The 20800-nt window shown below is 40.7% G+C and overlaps 1 protein-coding gene across 1 annotated transcript; it reads left to right on the top strand.

Moving 5' to 3' along the window:
• Nucleotides 1-8456: 8456 nt before the first annotated feature.
• Nucleotides 8457-12245, top strand: psmb5 (proteasome 20S subunit beta 5). The gene is made up of 3 exons (XM_049748040.2): nt 8457-8723; nt 9345-9651; nt 11846-12245. The coding sequence occupies exons 1-3, from the start codon at nt 8499-8501 to the stop codon at nt 12127-12129; spliced, it is 816 nt and encodes a 271-aa protein (XP_049603997.1). The 5' UTR covers nt 8457-8498; the 3' UTR covers nt 12130-12245.
• The last annotated feature ends 8555 nt before the right edge of the window (nt 12246-20800 follow it).

Genomic DNA, 20800 nt, shown 5'->3' with positions numbered 1-20800 from the left:
GTTAGAGGCTGCAATACAATTAGGTAAAACATCAAAACAAAGCAAGTCATCACAAATTCCGTCACATACATTTCGTCACACTGTCAGGTAAGTCCAGAGTTGTTGTCATACACTGTCTTGGCTCAGAGTCTTGATTGTCAATGCTGGTATAGTCACGTCTGGTCACAATCTTGAAATGGGCCTTCTCCATTGAAGTCTTTTGTTGTCAATGGTGCCCCAGAGTAATCCTAAACCCATATTTAGTCCAAAATGAGCCCTGATCAATCTTGCTTTTTCAAATCTGTAGTATCTCTATATTTTTCAGGTGAGAGGAATGTTATCCTCTGCTGTGATCACATCACCCCAACCTTGAATCATGTTAACCATTCACAATACACAAACCCAATCCCAAGTACAGACTTGACATTCATACAGCATTACAGACAAACTGTCATCCCACAACACACACATAAAACATACAATATCAAATTGTAAAAAAAAAAACCCTCCCTACGCAAAATTTTCTCCTCAATTAAAATTTCCCTTTTTTATTTTAAATCCAAAATTAATATCTAATTGTCTGGTCTCCTGTCCTCACATCGTTTGCCAATATGCATAATACTGGAACATGATTTAACTCCCCATTTAGTTTGCTCACATCTCACACTCAGACTATTTGACACTTTGTGTTGAGCTGTAACTTCAATATTTCCACCTTCCCATATTTCTTCCACTAAACAGTTCCATTTTGCTTTCAGTTTAAATTCATCCCTCCAAATAACTACCTCTGGCAAAGAACCAAACATTTTTAGAGCACTCCCTTTTACTGTTACCTTGTTCCTTCATTCATCTTCTCACAAGCATTACTGACCCTCCTAAAAAATAATGATACTGAAAATAATGTTTAAAAAATATACACAGCTTCCTCCTGCCACTTACACTATAACCTTGGATTATCGTTCTCATTTTTTGTTGATGCCAATTCTTAGAATTAAAAAGAAATACTTACTCTTGATAATTGAGTCACGCTATATCACAAATTTTGAAAACCTTCTTCCATGTTCCCCCTTTGTACCTATCAAAACCAATTAGAAATATTTTTGCTGTCATGATCATCATTGTGGCCCTCACACTTATTGTTCTTGTATTTTAAATTGGCAATTTTTGTACATTTGGAGCCCTTTGAGACTTGCTTGTGGGCTATATAAATAAATTTGAATTGCCTTGACTTTATTATTATTCAACTTCTTCTGCATTCTTCTTCCTTTTATTTTATTTTTATCTTAACTACTTCCACATAATTCATCTGATTTATTCCATTACACTTTTAACCTCCTAGATTCAAATTCAAATTTCACATCCTCACTTCCAACATTGCGGTAAAATTTTGCAAAATTTCTTTTTTTCCCTTAGTTTGCCTTTTTTCTTTTTTTTTTTTTTTTTTCCACTGACTCGACCCATTTCAATTTTTCAACGGTTCATCCTATTCCAAAACTTCTCACTTGTGGAAAATTTCAAATTTTCAACTTTAAAATTCACGCCCAATTTTACAAAATTCTTTCTAGATTTTTATCAATTTTCTAGCCAATTCAACACGTTCCAAATTTAAACATAATCTTGTAGCTTTCCCCGAATTTTTATTCAGCCTCTTCGCTTTCACACGCAATTTCTACAGAAATGAATAATTCTAGTTATTATTGTTAATCACCTGTGGCCCTCGTAAGGACAAGCCGCACCAGTAATGGATGGATGGATGGATTGTTAATCCTAACCCCAAGTGCCTATCATAAATTGCCATTTAAATCAATTGTCACAAGGGTAATGTCATTGTATTGGTTATTTAAAGCCCTACTGTATTACTATTTTGCTGACTATCCAGAATTCCAACTTTCTTATGGCCCCTCACCCCTTCAAGCTGAAACATGCATCCTATAAATCAGTCGCAGTGGATGTGTAATTAAATTCTGTTGTTTTGATAAAGGTCAATTAAGTTTAGCAATTCAGCCTTCTGTTGCCCGAATCCAAATTTTCACTGGTCCAATTATAAAATTTCATTATTTCAGTTAGATTAATTATGTCTTCGAAATGCTAAGTTACATATAAAAATTTATGATTCAAATGATTTAATTTCTATTGATCAATGTCCACTTTACAAAGTTTCTGATCACGCTGTCGTATAATTTGTCAGTGCATCTTCACTTTCCATATCTATGTATTTTGTTTTTTATCCCCGTTTCAGTGTCAATAAGCAGCCTTATTATTCCCTCTTTTATCAAAACTCCTCAGTTATGTCTGCCCCAGCACCCAAACACACTTCCATCCCTTTTGTCCCACACTCCACCAACTTTGTAATGCTTCAGCAGTCTTTAGCAATGTGTCCAGTTTGACTTCATGTGACTCGTGCAAGTCTTTAGCAGCCTCTCCTCTTAGATTCTCATGATGATAATTCAGGGCTGGACCGTCCGCCATTCTCAAATGCGTCCATCTTGTCTTTGTTCTTTCAGTCCATTTTCTTTTTGATCTGCAACTGTGTGTATTCCACCAACTGTATGGTTCTTGTCCTGTGAAGAGCTGTGCTTGCCCCCTTCAAGCATGATAATAGTTCCTGTTGTTCTCCCAAAGGTCAAAGGTGTCTCATGACCAGGGACAGTCCTCTGTTGATTTTGAGGCAGCCAGTAGAGTACAAGGACTCAGTTCAGGACTTGTGCCATGCGCTAGGGCAGAACACACTGGGACACAAATTTCACAAAACTATCTTCATGTTATCAGTCTTCATGTGTAGTTTTTGTTCCTTACACCCCAAATCTTCGTATTAACATTTTGTATCCTATCAGTTGCGCACACTCATCATCTTACTATCAAGCCGCCCTTATCAAATGCTTTTTTTTTTTCCGAGTAATCCATCCACCCTACCCATTAACACGGCTAAAATTCTTGTTCCAGTGTTTATCATCAAATAAAGTTCCGAAATCCTTTGTAATAAACTGTAATGTAATTTAACAATCTACCAACATGGTTGTATATGCGGTGAATGTTATTGTTCAATCTATAGGTCATACAGCGCCGGTGTTCCAAATATGACACTCCTCCTTGATTTAACATCTCATAAGTTATTATTGTCAGCAGCGCTAAAGGATAGTGCTTGGAAGTGAATGTCTTATCGCCCAATTTAAAACACATGCCACATTTGAGCTAGTATTCATTCCTTTATTTATTTCCCATCCTCATGTTAGCTGGCATGTGTCAGAATTAAAATGGAATTTTGCTTTTAATTTTAAGTCTTTCAAAATTGCTATATCCTTACTGCACCGAGATAAACTGTTAAATATATCTTTAAAAACAAACAAAAACAATCTATGCTCCTGCACAGACTCTTAAAAGTGGCACCCAAATGCCAGATTACAAATCCAACCTCCTCCTTCACTCTCACATTTTTGATAAAACAGTCTACTTATCTAGACACTGTCATCACATACGAAATAATGGCCTGCAAATTAAATACAATGTTGTTGCTGTGGTCCCTCAAAACATGTGACTAGAATTTGGACAATTATTAACCCCCATCAATTGATCAATTATCTCCTCACTAAATTCCTAGCCTGTTAACCTATCTGCATAAAGAAGACATTTACAATGCAGGGGATAAGAGAATAACAAGGAACACCTTAACAATAAACACAAGGAAAACCTAACAATAAACAAAATAAACCCAAACCACAATCAAAACCAAATAAACTAGGCCCGTGACCTATGTAGACCAACACAGTACTCCAAATATTTCCCCATTAAAATTTAAGCCTTTTTGTGTAGAGCACCATTGATTTCTAATCATTGACCTAATTTTATCCTTAATTTAATCCCAATCACGAATGCCCACTTGATACTTTACTTGGTGTTCTTTTGATAAAAAGTGCCCCCCTTGCAATGTCGTTTTTATTTGTTGTTTTTAACTCTAAGTGATTCAAATCTTTGACTTATCCTTACATGTGTCCTTGTATAGTCTTATGTCATAACCAATCAATAATTCCTCCTAAATTTAAAATCCGCAATCATAATTTAATTTTATCCAATTCTACAATGTATGTTCTCTCTTACTCTCACATTTTTATGAGGGCTGGGCACTCTCCTCGTTGGACGAGTTTCTGACCACAACCCTCAGATTATTCTATCATTTCTAATTTTTACATTTAACAATGCAAATCTGATAAACCATTGTCTAGCACACCGTTTCCGTGGACCAATTTAACGCAATTCCATCCTTTATAACGAACTGATACACAAAGACAAACATGCACATAAACAAACACACGGGCCCACAACATAGACATGACAATCTTCCCAGCTGATAACAAGGATGGGGTGGGAGGCAACTGAAGTGCGGAGAGCCTCGCCACCAATGTAACCCCCCACCTCTGTCCAAAATATGCATTTGTGCCCACCTGACCGTTTGGCCCAAATTTTAGAGCCGCACCCTTTTGAAAACAAAAATGGTTACAGTTTAACCCCACCACACAATGGGATATAACCTTCATGCTAATTAAATATACATTCTTTATCAAATTCTTGTTAAGCCATTTTTCTGACTCCAACTCTCATGCAAAATCAAAATAAAATCAACAATTTTATACAAATCAACTTATTGTTCTTCATGAACCACAAATCATCACTTCCATCCCATGAACAGCACCACAACTAATCACTCACTTCTTCAGCTGTGCCGCTGTCCCATCTGACAGCCAAGCCTGCTTTCCACACAATATCATCATAGACACACTTCAACAATTATGTAGCGACCTGGTTAACCCAGTTACCCTTCGCCCTAGACAACAATATAAGTCTCTAAGGTCGCACTATTGAGGTCGCCAGGCATCCGTCCTGCTATATCAGCGATGCCTTCACCATTTTTTTTAATTTTTTTAATTTATTTTTTTTCACGAGTCCCCGACTCGTATTGGTGGCCTGGCCGATCCAATCGACCCCGACCTTAGGCAACAGTATAAGTTCCTAAGTGTCTACTACTGAGGCCACTCAGGTGCCCATATGCTAGTCACTGGCATCCCACAAGTTCCAGCGGTGTGAGCGCCCTTTGCTGATCAGACAAAGTCCTCACCACCTTTCTCTTAATTCACCACGACTCGGACATCCCAGATGTCCCTCGCCTTAGACAGCCCTATAATGTTCTAAGGTCACACTATTGGAGTCGCTCGGCATCCGTACTGCTATATCAGCGACGCCTTCACCTGTTTTTGTATTTTTAATTTTTTCCACAAATCACTTTTACCAAGTTCCACACAAACACACACTTCTATACAACCACCATTCCTGAACACAGAGCTGAAATTATTAATTTTTGTATTCCGCTTTCACTCCACAATATTGCTGAACTGGGAGAGAGAAAAAAAGTTTCCCCCTTACCTTTTGTGCCGATCGGACTGCAATACTGTTGAGCAAGAGCGGAGAACGAAGAATCCTTTGTGGAGCATGCACTTTCCCTTCTGAAGAAATCACGTCGGATGGTCACCATTTGTTGGATTCTGTCCACAATTTAGGGAGCGCGTTATCTGCGCCTCACGGCAAAAGCCTTTGCCAATCACCTGTTATCCAATTTACTCACTGCGTGCTCGTTTGATTTCTTCAGATTTAGGAAAATGCAAAGACACTGAAGCAGAAATTAGACTTAGACAGATTGGTTGAGTTCAATCACAATTCTTGTTCAAAAAGCTCTGTTTTCAGGAAAGTACAATACAGCGCTGGGCCCTTCAAGAGCGGAAAGTCTCCATTCAGAAAAGGCAAAGTCCAAGGTTGTTAGATCAGTTTTATATTCAGTAGCACATTGTGGGCTGGGATTGATGGGCGATGAGTCTTCGGGGTGGGGCAAGTTCGAAGGAGAGTCTGCTTCCATGGGAGTGGTGCTGGTTATGGGCGACTCGGTGTGTTGGGGGGGGGGGGGGGCTGTTGGTGTGTGTGTGTGTGTGTGTGGAGGGGGCTGTTGTCTTCCATCCCGTCTCTCGGCCTTGGCGATCATGTTTGGCCGAGTTCTCGGGTGGCTCCTTCTGGCACCCACTGGTTTTATCTCCACGTGACCTTCCTGTGAACATTCTTCTCCAATCTTGGACATACACTGTCGTACCGCATTCAACCGTATCTTTTCTTTGTTAGGCAAACTATTTCCCTCTGTGCAGAGCGTTCAGTAGTAATCAAAAACTGGCGTCTAGCATTAGTCAAAACATAAGATACAATCAAGTACTGAACGGTCAAGACGACTCTGGCCGTGTCCATGATTCAGAGAAAAAACATCAGGCATGCATTCCACAGTTCCTTAAGGGTCATTAAGCTATTTAGGCAATATATCAAAAGTCATTTGTTATTTCAAAGTCCTCAGAAATATATATATCAGATCATAAAGTTATAAAAACCTTTCTCATCACCACTTATCAAAAATGTCTAGTTATGTCTTCTTTATTGATTTGGTGTGTAGGTATAATTATATGCTTCAAATGTTTCTTTTATTTATTTAATATGTGAATATACTTGTCTGCTTATGTACTTTATTCAATGAGGTTTGAGCATATCTGTTTTTGTAGCGAGGCAGGACTTTTTGTATTTCGACCTCATTCCTTCAGCAACATTCAACGTTTTTTGGTCAGTTTATGTATATTCAGTTGCACATGCCAGTGTGGGCCGAGTTTGATGGGTGATGAGTCTTTGGGGCGGGGCTAGTTCGCAGGAGAGTCTGATTCCATGGGAGTGGGTGCTGGTTCGGTGAGAGCTGGTTCCGTGGGGTTGGGTGCTGATTATGGGCGATTCGATGTGTGGGGGCTGTTGTTTTCCTTTCCGTCTTTCAGCCTTGACGATCATCTTTGGCTGGGCTGTCTCCCTCTGGCACCTGCTGGTTTTATCTCCAAGTGACCTTCCTGTAAACATTCTCCTTCATTCTTGCACATACACTGTCTCACCTAATTCTTTCATCATTCTTTCAATTTTGTCATTTTTTACGAAATTATGTGAGCTTTTGGCTGTGACATCATTAATCTATTACTGTTCCCTGACTATGCAAAGTTTGTTCTTTTGATCTCCATGTACTTGCTAACGTCATCATGTTCTTAGTTTAATCATGCTTTCAACCATATCTTTTCTTTGTTAGGCAAAATATTTCCCTCTGTCCAGAACGTTCAGTAGTAATCGAAAACTGGCGTCTAGCATTAGTCAAAACATAAGATACAATAAAGTACTGAACATTTTTAGACGACTTTGGCAGTGTCCGTGATTTAGAAAATAATCAGGCATGCATTAAACAGTTCCTTAAGGGTCATTACGCTATTCAGGCAATATATCAAAAAACGTTTGTTATTTCAAAGTGCTCAGAAATATATATATATATATATATATATATCGGATCATAAAGTTATAAACACCTTTCTCATTACCACTTATCAAAAATGTCTAGTTATGATTTATTGATTTGGTGTGTAGGTATAATATATATATATAATAGGTATTATATATATGCTTAAAATGTTTCTTTTATTTATTTAATATGTGAATATGCTTGTCTGCTTATGTACTTAATTCAATGAGGTTTGAGCATATCTGTTTTTGTAGCTAGGCAGGACTTTTTGTATTTCGACCTCATTCCTTCACTACATTTATGTAGATATGTAGATATTTCCAGTGGTACATGACGGTTTAATAATAATAATAATAACAATAATAATAATAATATGGATGGATGGATAATAATCCATCCATCCATTTTCTGAACCGCTTAGTCCCCACGGGGGTCGCGGGCGTGCTGGAGCCTATCCCAGCCGTCATCGGGCAGTAGGCGGGGGACACCCTGAACTGGTTGCCAGCCAATCGCAGGGCACACAGAGACAGACAACCAATCGCACTCACACTCACACGTAGGGACAATTTGGAGTCTTCAATCGGCCTACCAAGCATGTTTTTGGAATGTGGGAGGAAACCGGAGTGCCCGGAGAAAACCCACGCGGGCCCGGGGAGAACATGCAAACTCCACACAGGGAGGGCCGGAGGTGGAATCGAACCCGCACCCTCCTAGCTGTGAGGCGGACGTGCTACCCAGTGCGCCACCGAGCCGCCTATGGATAATAATAATAATAATAATAATAATAATAATAATAATAATAATAATAATAATAATAATGTGTATTTAGTTATGTTTATGAATTAAGGGTTAGGTTCTGCACAGAATTATTTTCTGAAATGACATGGCTACAGTCTGTATTGCGCAAGCTTTAAAATGTCTAACTTAAAAATAAAACATGAAAATATCTTGAAAACCTGGTGTGCGGGAAAAAAAGGTTAGGCATTTTTTTAAAACAGCGTCAAAAATATTTTTAAGGACACAAAGCTGAGTTAAATGTACTATTAACCATTTCGCATAGTTTGTTCATCCGTACACCCGGAACTACAGGGGGCGCTGAGTTCTTTCTGTCACGAAATGTGCAAATACGAAACCACGGAAGTTGCTTGCTCATGATCGGACAGTTTCAAAGATGGCTCTCGCAAGTGTGTTGAACAGTGATTGTGCTGGTTTTTCTTTTGGCAGCCGTCAAACGGCTGCTTTCGATTGTGGACCCGTACTGAGTGGTCTTGGACTCGAAACAACATCGGGAGACAACATTCTGTTTGCCATCAAAAATCCACTGTGTGCTGTGGACAACGATGACGTCGAGAGGAAAATAGAGTTTCTGCATGGGACCACTACCTTAGCGTTTAAAGTAAGTAATCGACCCGGGTACTTGGATCAGAATTCTTTAAATAAACAAGAGACAACAATATCTATAACGAAATGTGTCTTTTTTTGGTAGCACGGTATTCATACGTTTGATTAATCAGACTGAACTATGTAGCGCTGATGCTACAGCTCACGTAGCATGTTAGCATGCTTACATATAAGCAATATAAGCAAGCAACCTCCCATCGTTAATGTCCATGACTGTTGCACAAATGATTGAATCATATATGTGTAATACACATTGCAATCGATGCGCCGAGTACGGCGACCATAAAATGAAAATAAGGTTCAATAATGTGAAAATAAGTTATTACTTGATAACATGACAGCGTTTTAATCACAACACAATAATCATACTAGATTGTTAGCTGATTAGTGGCAATAAACTTTTATTATGAAGTTTTACTAGTTGTATTATAAAGATATTGTCAAATTTGGAGCCATTGCTTATTCATATTTATACCAAAACGTTTTTGTATGCTTCAAACTAGTTTAACCTCATTAAAACACATCTTTAAAAGGTTTACCTCAGTGCCTGTTTTTACTATAGCTTTCTCAAATCTTGACCTTAGTTATATGGTAACCCCTGGTGTTGTCATTTCAGTTCCAGCATGGTGTCATTGTGGCAGTGGACTCTCGGGCCACAGCGGGCAGCTACATCGCTTCGCAGACGGTCAAAAAGGTGATTGAGATTAATCCCTACCTGCTGGGCACCATGGCTGGAGGAGCAGCAGACTGCAGCTTCTGGGAGCGTATGCTGGCACGCCAATGCCGCGTCTACGAGCTCCGCAACAAAGAGCGCATCTCGGTGGCAGCAGCGTCCAAGTTACTTGCCAACATGGTCTATCAGTACAAGGGCATGGGACTCAGCATGTCAACCATGGTCTGTGGCTGGGACAAGAGAGGCCCAGGTAAGTACATCAGTCTTCAAGTCTTTTTTAAACACTGCATGAATTTGATTTTTTTTTCTTCCAAAGGACGTGTTTATAACAGTAATATGATTTTTAGACTTGCTATGCACGTCCTTTAGAAAAAAAAAGTAAATCCAAATAGAAAATGCCAATATAGTTTCCAGAAATGCCCACTAGATGGCACTGTAACCTCTGTTCTTTCCTTTGGAGCATTTAACGCTTAAAAGTGGTAAATGCTGCCACTTTTGATGCCGGAGTGAGGCTGTACATCACTGAAGGTGCACATAACGAGTCTGCTATAGTGACACCATGATGGCAAATCGATGAAGTCTGCTCTGCCGGTGAGAGAGGCAGGATGGACGTTGGATCCTGGCCGTATACAAGTGTTGCGCATAAGGCTTGAACAATGAGCGAAATCGATGTGGGCTTTGTTTTCAAACCAGAGGTGTCTGTGTGCACAATCACTGCTTGTTTGTGTGTTTGTTTGTTTGCCATCCGAGGTAAATGATGTGAATTCAAATCCCAGGCATTCAAATGAGAAAATAATGATCCTTGTATTTGTTCAATTGTCATAGGAGCTTTTTAGTGTCAGTGATTGAAGGGTCAGGTAAATGGCATGTAAATTAAAATTACCCATGATTGAGTTGGAAGCTCATTATACAAACTGCACTCCAAAATGGAAGGCTACTGTAAACTGTCCAGTTACAATTTCTCGGTGGAAAGAAATCAGCAATGTTCAAAACTCGCTGCTCACACACACACTGCTCGACACCAAATCATGCAGCCAGCTACACAATCTGCGTAAATAGTCTCCTCCTTGCCAGGTTGCCTAATCCGAATGGAAGGTTTGTCTCATCTGCCAGCGAAGCACGCATCTACCGCTTGGCACTTTTAATGTGTCCTCCGAGTCTAAACATAAATGCATCCGTGTGCATTTCTGTTATTGGTCTTGCATTTACCATGATGAAGACCACAAGAGTGTTTGGAAGGGAATGAATGTGGGAAGTTATTTCTTTTTTTTTTGCCACTCCAATTCTATTTGTAGGCCTGCCTCCACATCCTCTGTGCGGTGCTCAGCACAAGAGGCTGCCATTCTAACTGTCCGCCTGCACCATTGTTTGTAACTAGTCCTTAACAGTTTTCAATTGGAACAGGCAGGTGTCAAAGTGGCAATTTTACCCCATGCATAGGCTGTGGATGCTCATCAAAGCAAGCTAACGACAGGCTGAGGAAGCTGCAATTTGTCGTCTGAAATGAATGGGATGCTTTTTCCCCCCCTAGAAAAGTAAGTGGCCCTCCATAGCGCTAACAGTCTGTCACTAGTTTAGCTGTGAATGTGCAATCTGGGGGTGTTGTGGTAAAAGTGTTTTTTTTTTTTTTTCTTCCTCCTAAGCGGTAACAGCTAATATTTGCTAGAATAAAAATCTCCCACATTTTTGCTTTGGAAAGTGTCATGAAAGACATGCCTCTTCTATAAGATGCAATTTGGTGGGTGAGCTGGCATTTGGTGAGAGTAACTCCTTCTACATTACGAGGGGATTAATCCGAACTAATATAAATAAATGCTGTGAATTAATGGTTAAGATTGCTCAGTAGTAGAGGCAGTGATTGAGAGATGAACTAGCTAAAGCTCTGTCTGATTGGATGGAGAGCACCTATGAATGTCAATGTTCAACGTGCCACGGATTCATATGTGGAGGTCTTTGCACTTTCAGTACTGAAATAGATATTTGGAAAATAAAAACTGTACAAGTCATCCGTCCGCTGAGTGTGCCGGCAGTGTGTGTCCTCCCCAAAGGTTTTTAAGGTGCATCTCACTGTGTAGCTTGGCTTGCTGGTCGATATTTAATTTTTGGCACTTTTGCGGGGGATCAATAAGGCCTGAGCGGGGCCCCTGGGCAGAAAACGATGTGGCCCCACGCATCGTCAGCAGGTTCCGTGGTCCGCTTCATTTTACTTGAAGAGGATGCAGCTGTTCTATCCAGCACCACGTCTTCACTTGGAAAGGTTGCAGCTGCTCATATTGGTGCGCACACATATCATTCCGCATGGAATCGGAACAATTTAACACTTGAGCTCGAACTGTCGATGCTTTCTACTGTAAATACCCCCGATGCTTTCTACTGTAAATACCCCCTTGCGGTGTTTCTTTTTTTTTTTTGCATCGCTTTGACCAGTCCCACTTTCTCCTCAGGGCTGTACTACGTCAACTCAGAAGGAAGCAGAGTTTGTGGTGACATGTTCTCACTGGGCTCTGGCGCCATCTACGCCTACGGTGTGATGGACAGCGGCTTTCGGCAAGATCTGACCGTGGAGGAAGCCTGCGATCTTGGCCGCCGCGCTATCTACCAGGCCACATACCGCGACGCCTACAGCGGAGGGCAGGTCAACCTCTACCACGTGCATAGCGAAGGCTGGACCAGGGTCTCCCAGGATAATGTGCTTGAGCTGCATAAGAGATACAAAAATCAGGCATAATTTGGAAAGTTCAACTCTCAGGGTCAGGAACTGGGATGTTGGGAAACACATTTTCTGTATCCAAAATTGAAGTTCTGAAATGTCTGTTTAGTTAATAATAAAAAACATCCATTCACTGCGGACTCCTATTTTTTTTAATATTAAAACCATACAATGACTTCTTAGCTCCTCCTTTTTTTTATATTAAAACCATACAATGACTTCTTAGCTCAAAGTTTGTACAAGTTTGTCGCTAGTACATAAATCAGATGAGGGACTGAAAAGGGATCAAACGTGCGGGATAATATAATCGATATTAAGAACTACACTTCTTATTTTATAAGTAAACTCTTAATGTTGACATACATAACTAGTGTCATTGTGTTTGTAATCATCTATGGCTATTAGGCAAAGGAGGGACACCAAAGCCTTCTATGTCCTGACTTTATTTTCTGCATTCATCTGCAAAAGTCGCACATCTAAATAGTGCCGTTTAATTGCATACCACTACCCTTGGTAATTGTGCTCCCTCCATGATAATATTCATCTCCCCCACTCATAATGCACAAATACATATTTTAATTGGAAGGGCGATGTATACTTAAATTCCACACCCAACACACACTTGGAGCGAATACACAACTGCGTGCCAGCCTGCCAAGTTGTTTTACAATATAACGACCCGCGATGGCAGTGTGTGTACCCCTTCAGTGGTTTTTATAGCTGGGAATAAACTGGGTGAGATAAATCCAAAACCAAACCTTATCAAAGCATGGTTAAAAACTAGTTTCACAGGTGAGTAGTTAGCAGATGGAATGAGAACAGGATTTCGATATATGGAAATGAGAGAGGCTCATCAGTGATTTGGAATGCCGAAGCATCCGTATGACAGTAACTTCTGTTTATCCTCAGCAAAAAAAAAAAAAAAAAAGGTGAATATTATTGCAGCTTTAGCTCTGTGACTTCATCAAATCTACATTGTATGTATGCAATATTGTACGATTGGATCACACAGAAAGAAACAAAGACAAAAGTTTAACCCTACAATGATTGATGCATCCGCCATTGTTTATTTCCACTGATGCTTTACCCCAAAGGGAGAACAAATGAGAGCTCTATTTATTGTAGGTAATGACTCCCAACCGGCTGCCTCTCCTCCACCCTGAATATTCTCTGGATGTCGTCTAATCAGCTCACCCAAATCCGTAAACGTATGCTGTTGTGACAAACAACAAAGGTGGCACAAACGTAATTACATTTGTGGTCTCTATGCATGGTCTTCCTCACTGGCGCAAATGCCAGGCAGGCAGCGGGCAGGCAGCGAGCGCCATCTCCTCATTTGAGAGGTGCTGTTTTTCATCCCTTGTGATGACAGCCAGCCTCTCTGTTGCCATTCCTGCCACGTGCCTGCCACTGCCGCCATCTCACGACTCGAGACTGTTCTTTTTTTTTTTCTTCCCCCCGAGCTGGAAGGGTGCTGATTTGTTGCCCATTTTTTAGGATTTGATTAATTCAGTGACACAGAAGCAGACTGCTCTGCAAAGACTTAGCAGCCATTGACTTGTGTTCAGTTTCAGTGCACAGTGTTCTCCCCGGCAAGCACTCAGAGGCATTCTTCCACACAACCATCGCTGCTCTCCTTGATGATGATGATCATGAGGGTGAGAACGATAGCCCATACGACGAATGCGGACTGTGACTCAAGAGGCCCGAGGCAGCTGGCTGTTTATCCCTTGTCATGACACCTGACTGTGTAAATGGTGCCTGTCGGTTTGTTTTATTGTCAAGAGCGGCTAGCTTTGCCTTCTGGCCAGCAAAGTCAGGGTCAGGAAACGACAGGGCACTAAGAGCAATGGTAACCGCGATGGTCACTCAACTTACTCCCGTGTTATTGCCAGCCAAATTAGTTTTAGATTGCGTCGCCACCTCTTCTACGGGGCAACCGAGGAGTCCCTTGGAGGAAACAAAATTGAATTGTAGGCTCTGTTGTTTCATTGTACCAATGGGGCCCTTCCCCTTTCTTATTTTTGTGGCATTGTTGTGGATATTTGAGAACTAACATTTGTTCACTTGACAGTATCGCTGGATGTCGTTAATTAAGACAAAAGACTGGTGGACATAAATCACCATTTTTATGGATGTAGTTTTGCTTCTGACAGTGAAGAAGAGAAGGCGTCTATCCGTCTGCCCACTCCATCCATCCATCCATCCATCCATCCATCCATCCATTCATCCATCCATCCATCCATCCATCCATCCATCCATCCATCCATCCATCCATCCATCCATCCATCCATCCATCCATCCATCCATCCATCCATCCATCCATCCATCCATCCATCCATCCATCCATCCATCCATCGCCCACTCCCCCCACCCCCCTCTGAGGCCTGATTTTGCTTTGTTCAATGTGACCCCACATTCCCCCCCAACTGAGGGTAAATGGAGCCATTAATTAGCCACCCCAGAGCCCGTTACCCTGGCTCAGCCTTTTTAGCAGCTTCCTGGCTCTCGACTGACTTTGCAGTTGTAATTCAGCCACGGACCCAGAGGGTGAGGGTAATAACAGAGGGTGCCCGTCCAAATGGATGATCGCCCACTGATAGATGATCCACTGGGCTGGACGTGACAGAAGTGATGTTAAGGGTGTCGAGAACGATCAGGAAATAAGTGACACGTCGTTTTGGTACTGGGATCATGTGTGAGGTATAATTGATGACTTCCTTTTCCAGAACTGAGACAAATGCCACAAATGAAGAATGTCTTCTCGGAAGTTCACTTGTTTCGAATGTAAACACTCGTCCAGATTTTTACCACTATGGAAAATGACAAAAGTGGCACGGTAATCAGAGTGAATTGCTGATGAACTAAATCATGGCAATGGCAGTTTAATTAAATCCCGAGACTTTGCTAACTAATGACATTCCCCCATTAGAGACACCATGACTGATCAATATATTTTGCTGCTGCTGAATAGAGAAGATTTAGGTAAATTGCTGTTTGCTAATTACCCCTCTTTGTTTATCCCTCACTATAATTGTCTGCATCATAAAATTCTTGCTTGATGCTTCAGTGTATGCAGCAGACAAACGCAGTTTATTATACAGCACCTGATGTTTTCATTGCACGGTGGTATCAATTTGCATGTTTGTGGCGAGCATTTTTTAACACGATCATCCCTCTATTACTATATTTTTTAGACTATAAATCACACGTTTTTTTCCCCCCCATATTTTTGGCTGGTCCTGTGACTTATACGCAGGTTCAACTTTTATATAATACAATTGAAGCTTGGATTCGCTCTCAAAATCCCATTCCCTAAACGTGTTCCAGTTGGATTTGACAACTTTCGCTACCTTTTCCGTATCATCTGATTGTGCGTCCCACCTTTCCCCTCTCTCCATTTCCCCTCCTCACAAGCCCTTTTCTGAGTTCAGGACCAATCTGCACTCATTACGCTGATGGCCATCTGATTGTCTGGAATAGTACACTCTCTCCCTGGCGCTTCTTCGCTCGGCTTCACTTCTTGCTTTTTTGAGCAATCTTGACACCTACTGCTCAGCCCAATGACCTCTTGACACACATGCACGAGCACACATCACACCACAGATCATTGACTTTTCTATCAAGGCATACTTTCTTCAGCTGGGATGATTCACGGTGGAATCACAGAAGTTATCAGGACGTGTTTACTCATGTATACTTCGTGACTACATTTCATAAAGCCGAATCAATTCTCACAAATCTTGTTTCAGATCTGGGACACAATTGTTCTCTTTTCATGTTTGCACTATGCACTCTGAAATATGGCTTCCTTTTATTATTATTCATATTTTCAGAAATAGCTGCACGATGGATGAGTCGGCCTGCTACCACTGCATCAATAGTCTTTTTTTTTTCATGCTTCACCATTAGGCTTCATTCAATTTTTTTTCTTCACATTTGATGGTGATCGAACTATGTGGCCCGCCTAATCTTTTGCTGACAATCTTGGTCAGGACTTGCGCCAGTGGGCCACGGTTCAAGCCCCACTGCTGTCTGATGGCAAACAGTTTTTGGAGAGATGCTTGCTAGTCTGTTTTGAGGAGACCATCTGCCAGGTACTCCCCCCCTCCCAGTTCAAGAGGTGCAGCACTGACTGTGCCTCCTTTTCACTTTGACATCTCGCATTCAAGCATGTGTGGTTCAATCCATTCACATCAATATGCACTGGTCAATTAAACATCATCTGCATCACCATCGTCTTGCACACATTTGCATTACCAAGAATAATCATGTTAGAATAATGTTCAAATAATATTTGTACAGCTCCACTTTAATTGGCAAGTTTAATTTGGTGGCTAAATTCAGTGTTGCTGAATGGACAGATTAGCGATATAACACCATAAGCTTCTCATAAATAGCACACACTTGATCAAGAAATGGAGGAGACAATATGCGTATACACAGAAAGGCTTGATTTTCTAAGATCCCAAATAGTGGGCGTTCAATTGTGTATTCACTCTCAAAAGATTGCGCACACTGCTGATGGGCATGTTAACTAAGGTTGCGATCTTTTGCTAAGATCCCGAATGCTGTAGCGTCCATAGACGTTTAAGATAGCACCCCAAGTGTAAAATTAAACGAAAGAAAAATAAAGGCAGCATTAAAGGAATATATCTGAAATTTTCCAGGAAGCTGCCTCCAGTGCATCTCCCCATCCTGTATTTAAAATATTCCTTTGTTTGAAATGTTCTACTATGACTTTTTCATAAAAAATGCAACTTTGCTCTTGCAACATTAGCACTTTTATCTCATAATGTTGCGACTTTATTCTGCATACTACATTTCTCTGAGGTACCATCGTTCCCAATGCAGCTGCAGTCGAGCTCTGCTCTGAGAGCAATGGCGTTACCCAAGCAGAGATTAACTTGCACAATTTTCATCACAGAGAAAAAGTAGACTCATCAGGTGACTAAGCAATCGGAAGCGACACCTCTGAGAGTCACATTTTGTCACTTAGGCAGAATCGTCCCCGACCACAAATATAAGAGACCAGGGTTGTCAGACTTTGCTTCCCGGCTATGTTTTGATCTTTCTAGCATTCGTTAAATAGTTCAACTGAGAAGATACAGCCTTCTGGTGCTTAGCGTTAGCATAGGCAAGCATTCAAAATAAAACAAGCAGTAATGCTGTAACGTCAATATTCCAAATGCTGGATTAAGTTGATTGTTTATCAGTCGGAGAGCAACATCAACATTTGATTAACGATGTGAATAAACCAAGAGCAATACATAAAGCTACAGTATGTTGAATATTTAACTCATTCAGTACCATTGATGGTTATAGACGTCAAAGATATGAACTGGGTTGAGCATTGTCAGACAAAAGCCTTCGATCACAGATTCTTCTGGTTTGTTCTCTCAAAGGGTTCTTAACTCTGAGATAAGAACCTGCAAACAGATGGCTTCCTTGTTACTCTTTGTAAAACATATCAGAGTAAGCTCATAATCTTCGTACTGCTGTTGTTTATTATTCCTGAAGTGCTTGTTACAACAAAACCCTGACTAAAAACGGTTCAACTTTTTTACTACTGCTCTGTGCTGCAATATTTTCTTGCAGGTGTTTTGTAACAATCTTTCTTCCACAGAAAATAAAGACGCTGCACTGTACGCATCATTGTTGTAACCAATATGAAGAAGAAAGAGAAGCACCGATGGCAGCATCTGTCGCTGCCTCTTGTTCTGCGTATATCATTATGATGTGGAGGCTAAAGTCTTTATTGCTTGCTCACCTGGGTCTCTCTAATCTCTCCTGGAATGGCGTTCATCATGCCTAATTACCCCTGCAGGGAGTTTTGGAAGATGCTGCAGTGCTCACTCAGCTCTGAAGACAATGGGGTTAAAAATGGCACCACATGGGATTAATGAAGGGTTAAAGCTGCAAAAATGAGGCGTGTGTGTGTAAGGCTGCATAAACCAACCGATTCTCACCTTACTCCAGGCACACATTACAAGATGAGGGGCTTAAATATCGTCGCTCCACAGGCCAATGAGAAAATTAGTCTATGATATTATCGCCTAATCGGCTGTTTGATTGGCAGGCTACAAGATGATTGCGACATGGACCTGGACAAAAAGTTCCTTCAGTGATCATTTTAATCTATGGATGCTTTTGGATGAATTGTCAGTATTAGTTCATCGGCCATGAAGTCCAGTTGAAGCAGATAAGGTAGGCTTCAAAGTAAAAGAGATTGACTCATGTTCATTTTTTTATTTTTTGTCTACATATATTAACCTAATCAGTTCATATCCGATATGTTTCCTAGTCTCCTGCAAAGAAAAGAGCTGAGGTTGAGTAGAGAGAAATTTTGGATCCAGTGACAAAGACCCAAAACGATGATAAAGTGTCCGCCATAAACTATTACGATCAGGACACAATTCGAACATCACTTACCACCCAACTGTGTGCAAAGACAAGCTGAAATAAAACCCCAGGCTGTTTTTCTTTTTGATGAGGAATAGTTGACAGCTTGGTTTACTTTAGCTAAACCAGCATTGGTTTTGCCTGACATAGAAGAAGTTGACATGATCCGAATCATGTAAATGTAGCCACTATAATGTTCTTTTGAACGAAAAGTCATGAAAGAAAAATGAAATGTTTATTTGTGGCCTTTTAATATTTACATTTGAATATCACTGATGTCGAATTATCAAGCAGTGTAAAAAATAGATTAGCTAGTCTATAAATGTGATTAAAAACAAAAATATCGTACTGTTCAGTGGATAAACACTGCAGTACAATAATCCGTATTAAATCAAAATAAAAAGAATGTTATGGCCATATCTGCTCCTTGTTAGCATCTGGATGCATTTTCATCTTCCCATTTCTATCTGTTGGATGTGTGCATGTACATGCGGGGTAGCATCTGGACACAAAGCGTGACTCCTTGTGGACGACATCAAGCCTGCCGCGCCCTATTTTCCATGTGCTTTCCTCTTGACCGTAGGGGGACGTGAATGTCTGATGGTCTTCCACTTGAATACAGTTGGCCTGGTGCCCTTGGCGAGGCCTGTGACCCCCTTGACTCTCTCCCTCTCTCTTTCTCTCCCTCTCAATATTCTCTGCATTGTTTTGCTACACCTGTGGTCTCGAGGCTGTTTTTTCCGCCCGGTGTATTTCCAATGTGTGTACATAACATATGCAGACATTCAGTCAGGGCTAGAGCTGATGTTTGATTCTTATCGTGTTTATGCGCCTCATATTTTTTTTTTTGGGTGTCCTTTAGAGAATATTTGAACAAGCAGCACATCTGACAAAAATGTCCCATCTTTGCACTCTCTCTTCCCACCGCTTTCCTTTAGGAGCCTGTGATCACATTTGTGACACAGATCTTCTTTCTCAAAATCAAATATCGCTGACTCACATCTGAAATGCGCACGCTTTGTTCTCGTGAAGGTTATGGGCATGTACATGTGTGTGGAAAAAAAAGTGTATTTTCATGCTACTGCTGCCTCCAGCTTTGATCGCTATGTTTACATGGATACATTTTTTTTTCAATTCGATCAGAGTTCAATTGCAATTTCAATCAGATGCATTGTTTCCTCCTGATTTTTGGACATATATTGTCCATGTGCTGGTCCCTGGCCATTGGATTTTAAGATGGTGAATGTGTGTTAATCTCTGTGCTTGTACGAGGCTGCTGCAAGTCGCACATCTCTCGGCAGGGCATTAGCCCTCTGAAAAGGCAAGGTCAAAGTAACGCAGAATACACAGACGCAAACAGCGAGAGCTACTGGCGAACCTCCCAGGCATAGGCTCTCCGGCAGAGGGAACCTTCAAAGAGAATTGAATTATAGAACCGATTCTGGAAGCATGCTCAATATAGCTTGTGTTGAAAAAAAAAAAAAAAAATCTGTTTGATTATAAAGCTGCAAATAGTTAACAGTAAATGAATATTAATTATCTAAAATATATTTTCAATTCCTGTGATCATCATATTTACTGTATTCCTCTCAATTGACGGTAAAATTAATTTAGTTGTGCAATATTCCTAAAATAAACAGTACATTTTAAAACAGACGTATATTATAGTACAATGGAACTGCCCCTGAGGACAAACAGTATTGAATTCAATTTCAAAAAATGTTGGGAAATGAAAAGATGCCTTGGAGTTTGATTGGCTGCCATGCCTGACGTGAGGTCACCACAATCCATAATGCCTTTTTACATTTTGACAGCTGCATCTCCATTTATTGTAGAGAAAGAGTTTGCCAGAGAGCATACAGATCTTAGTCACGTAGGTAAAGTCTATCAGACTGAATGTTCGAGCCTTCTGGCTTTTGCTTTGCTTTGAAGAAATTGCACTGTCAGGAGAACGCAACAACATACAGGAAAGACGGCTGGCTGGCTGGCTGCGAATGGTGCGTGCGAGGTCAACCACAGTTCAAGAGGCAGCGAAGGAAATTTTTGGGGCACCAGGTGCCAGTTAAGCGTCTGACCGTCAGGAGTACAACAAAACTAAAAATATCAACCAATTTGCAATACACAAGAGTTTCCTTTCTTAAAAAAAGAATCTTCAAGTAGAACAAAATAATCAGTGTTGTAGAGATAAAAACAAACATGAAAAATTGACCTTACACTGAAGTGAAAATGGATTTTAGTCTATGATCAGACACTATCCAGTCACCCACCCCCCCCCCCCCCCTAAATA

Source organism: Syngnathus scovelli, chromosome 17, assembly GCF_024217435.2.
Source record: "Syngnathus scovelli strain Florida chromosome 17, RoL_Ssco_1.2, whole genome shotgun sequence".
Classification (NCBI taxonomy): Eukaryota; Metazoa; Chordata; class Actinopteri; order Syngnathiformes; family Syngnathidae; genus Syngnathus; species Syngnathus scovelli.
This window is presented reverse-complemented; position numbering and strand designations above follow the sequence as displayed.

Excerpts from the sequence above, each read along its gene's own strand:
- psmb5 (XM_049748040.2), top strand. The coding sequence starts at position 8,499 with ATGGCTCTCGCAAGTGTGTTGAACAGTGATTGTGCTGGTTTTTCTTTT. Across the intron at positions 8,724-9,344 it reads CCACTACCTTAGCGTTTAAA|TTCCAGCATGGTGTCATTGT; the intron begins GTAAGTAATCGA and ends TTGTCATTTCAG. Across the intron at positions 9,652-11,845 it reads CTGGGACAAGAGAGGCCCAG|GGCTGTACTACGTCAACTCA; the intron begins GTAAGTACATCA and ends CTTTCTCCTCAG.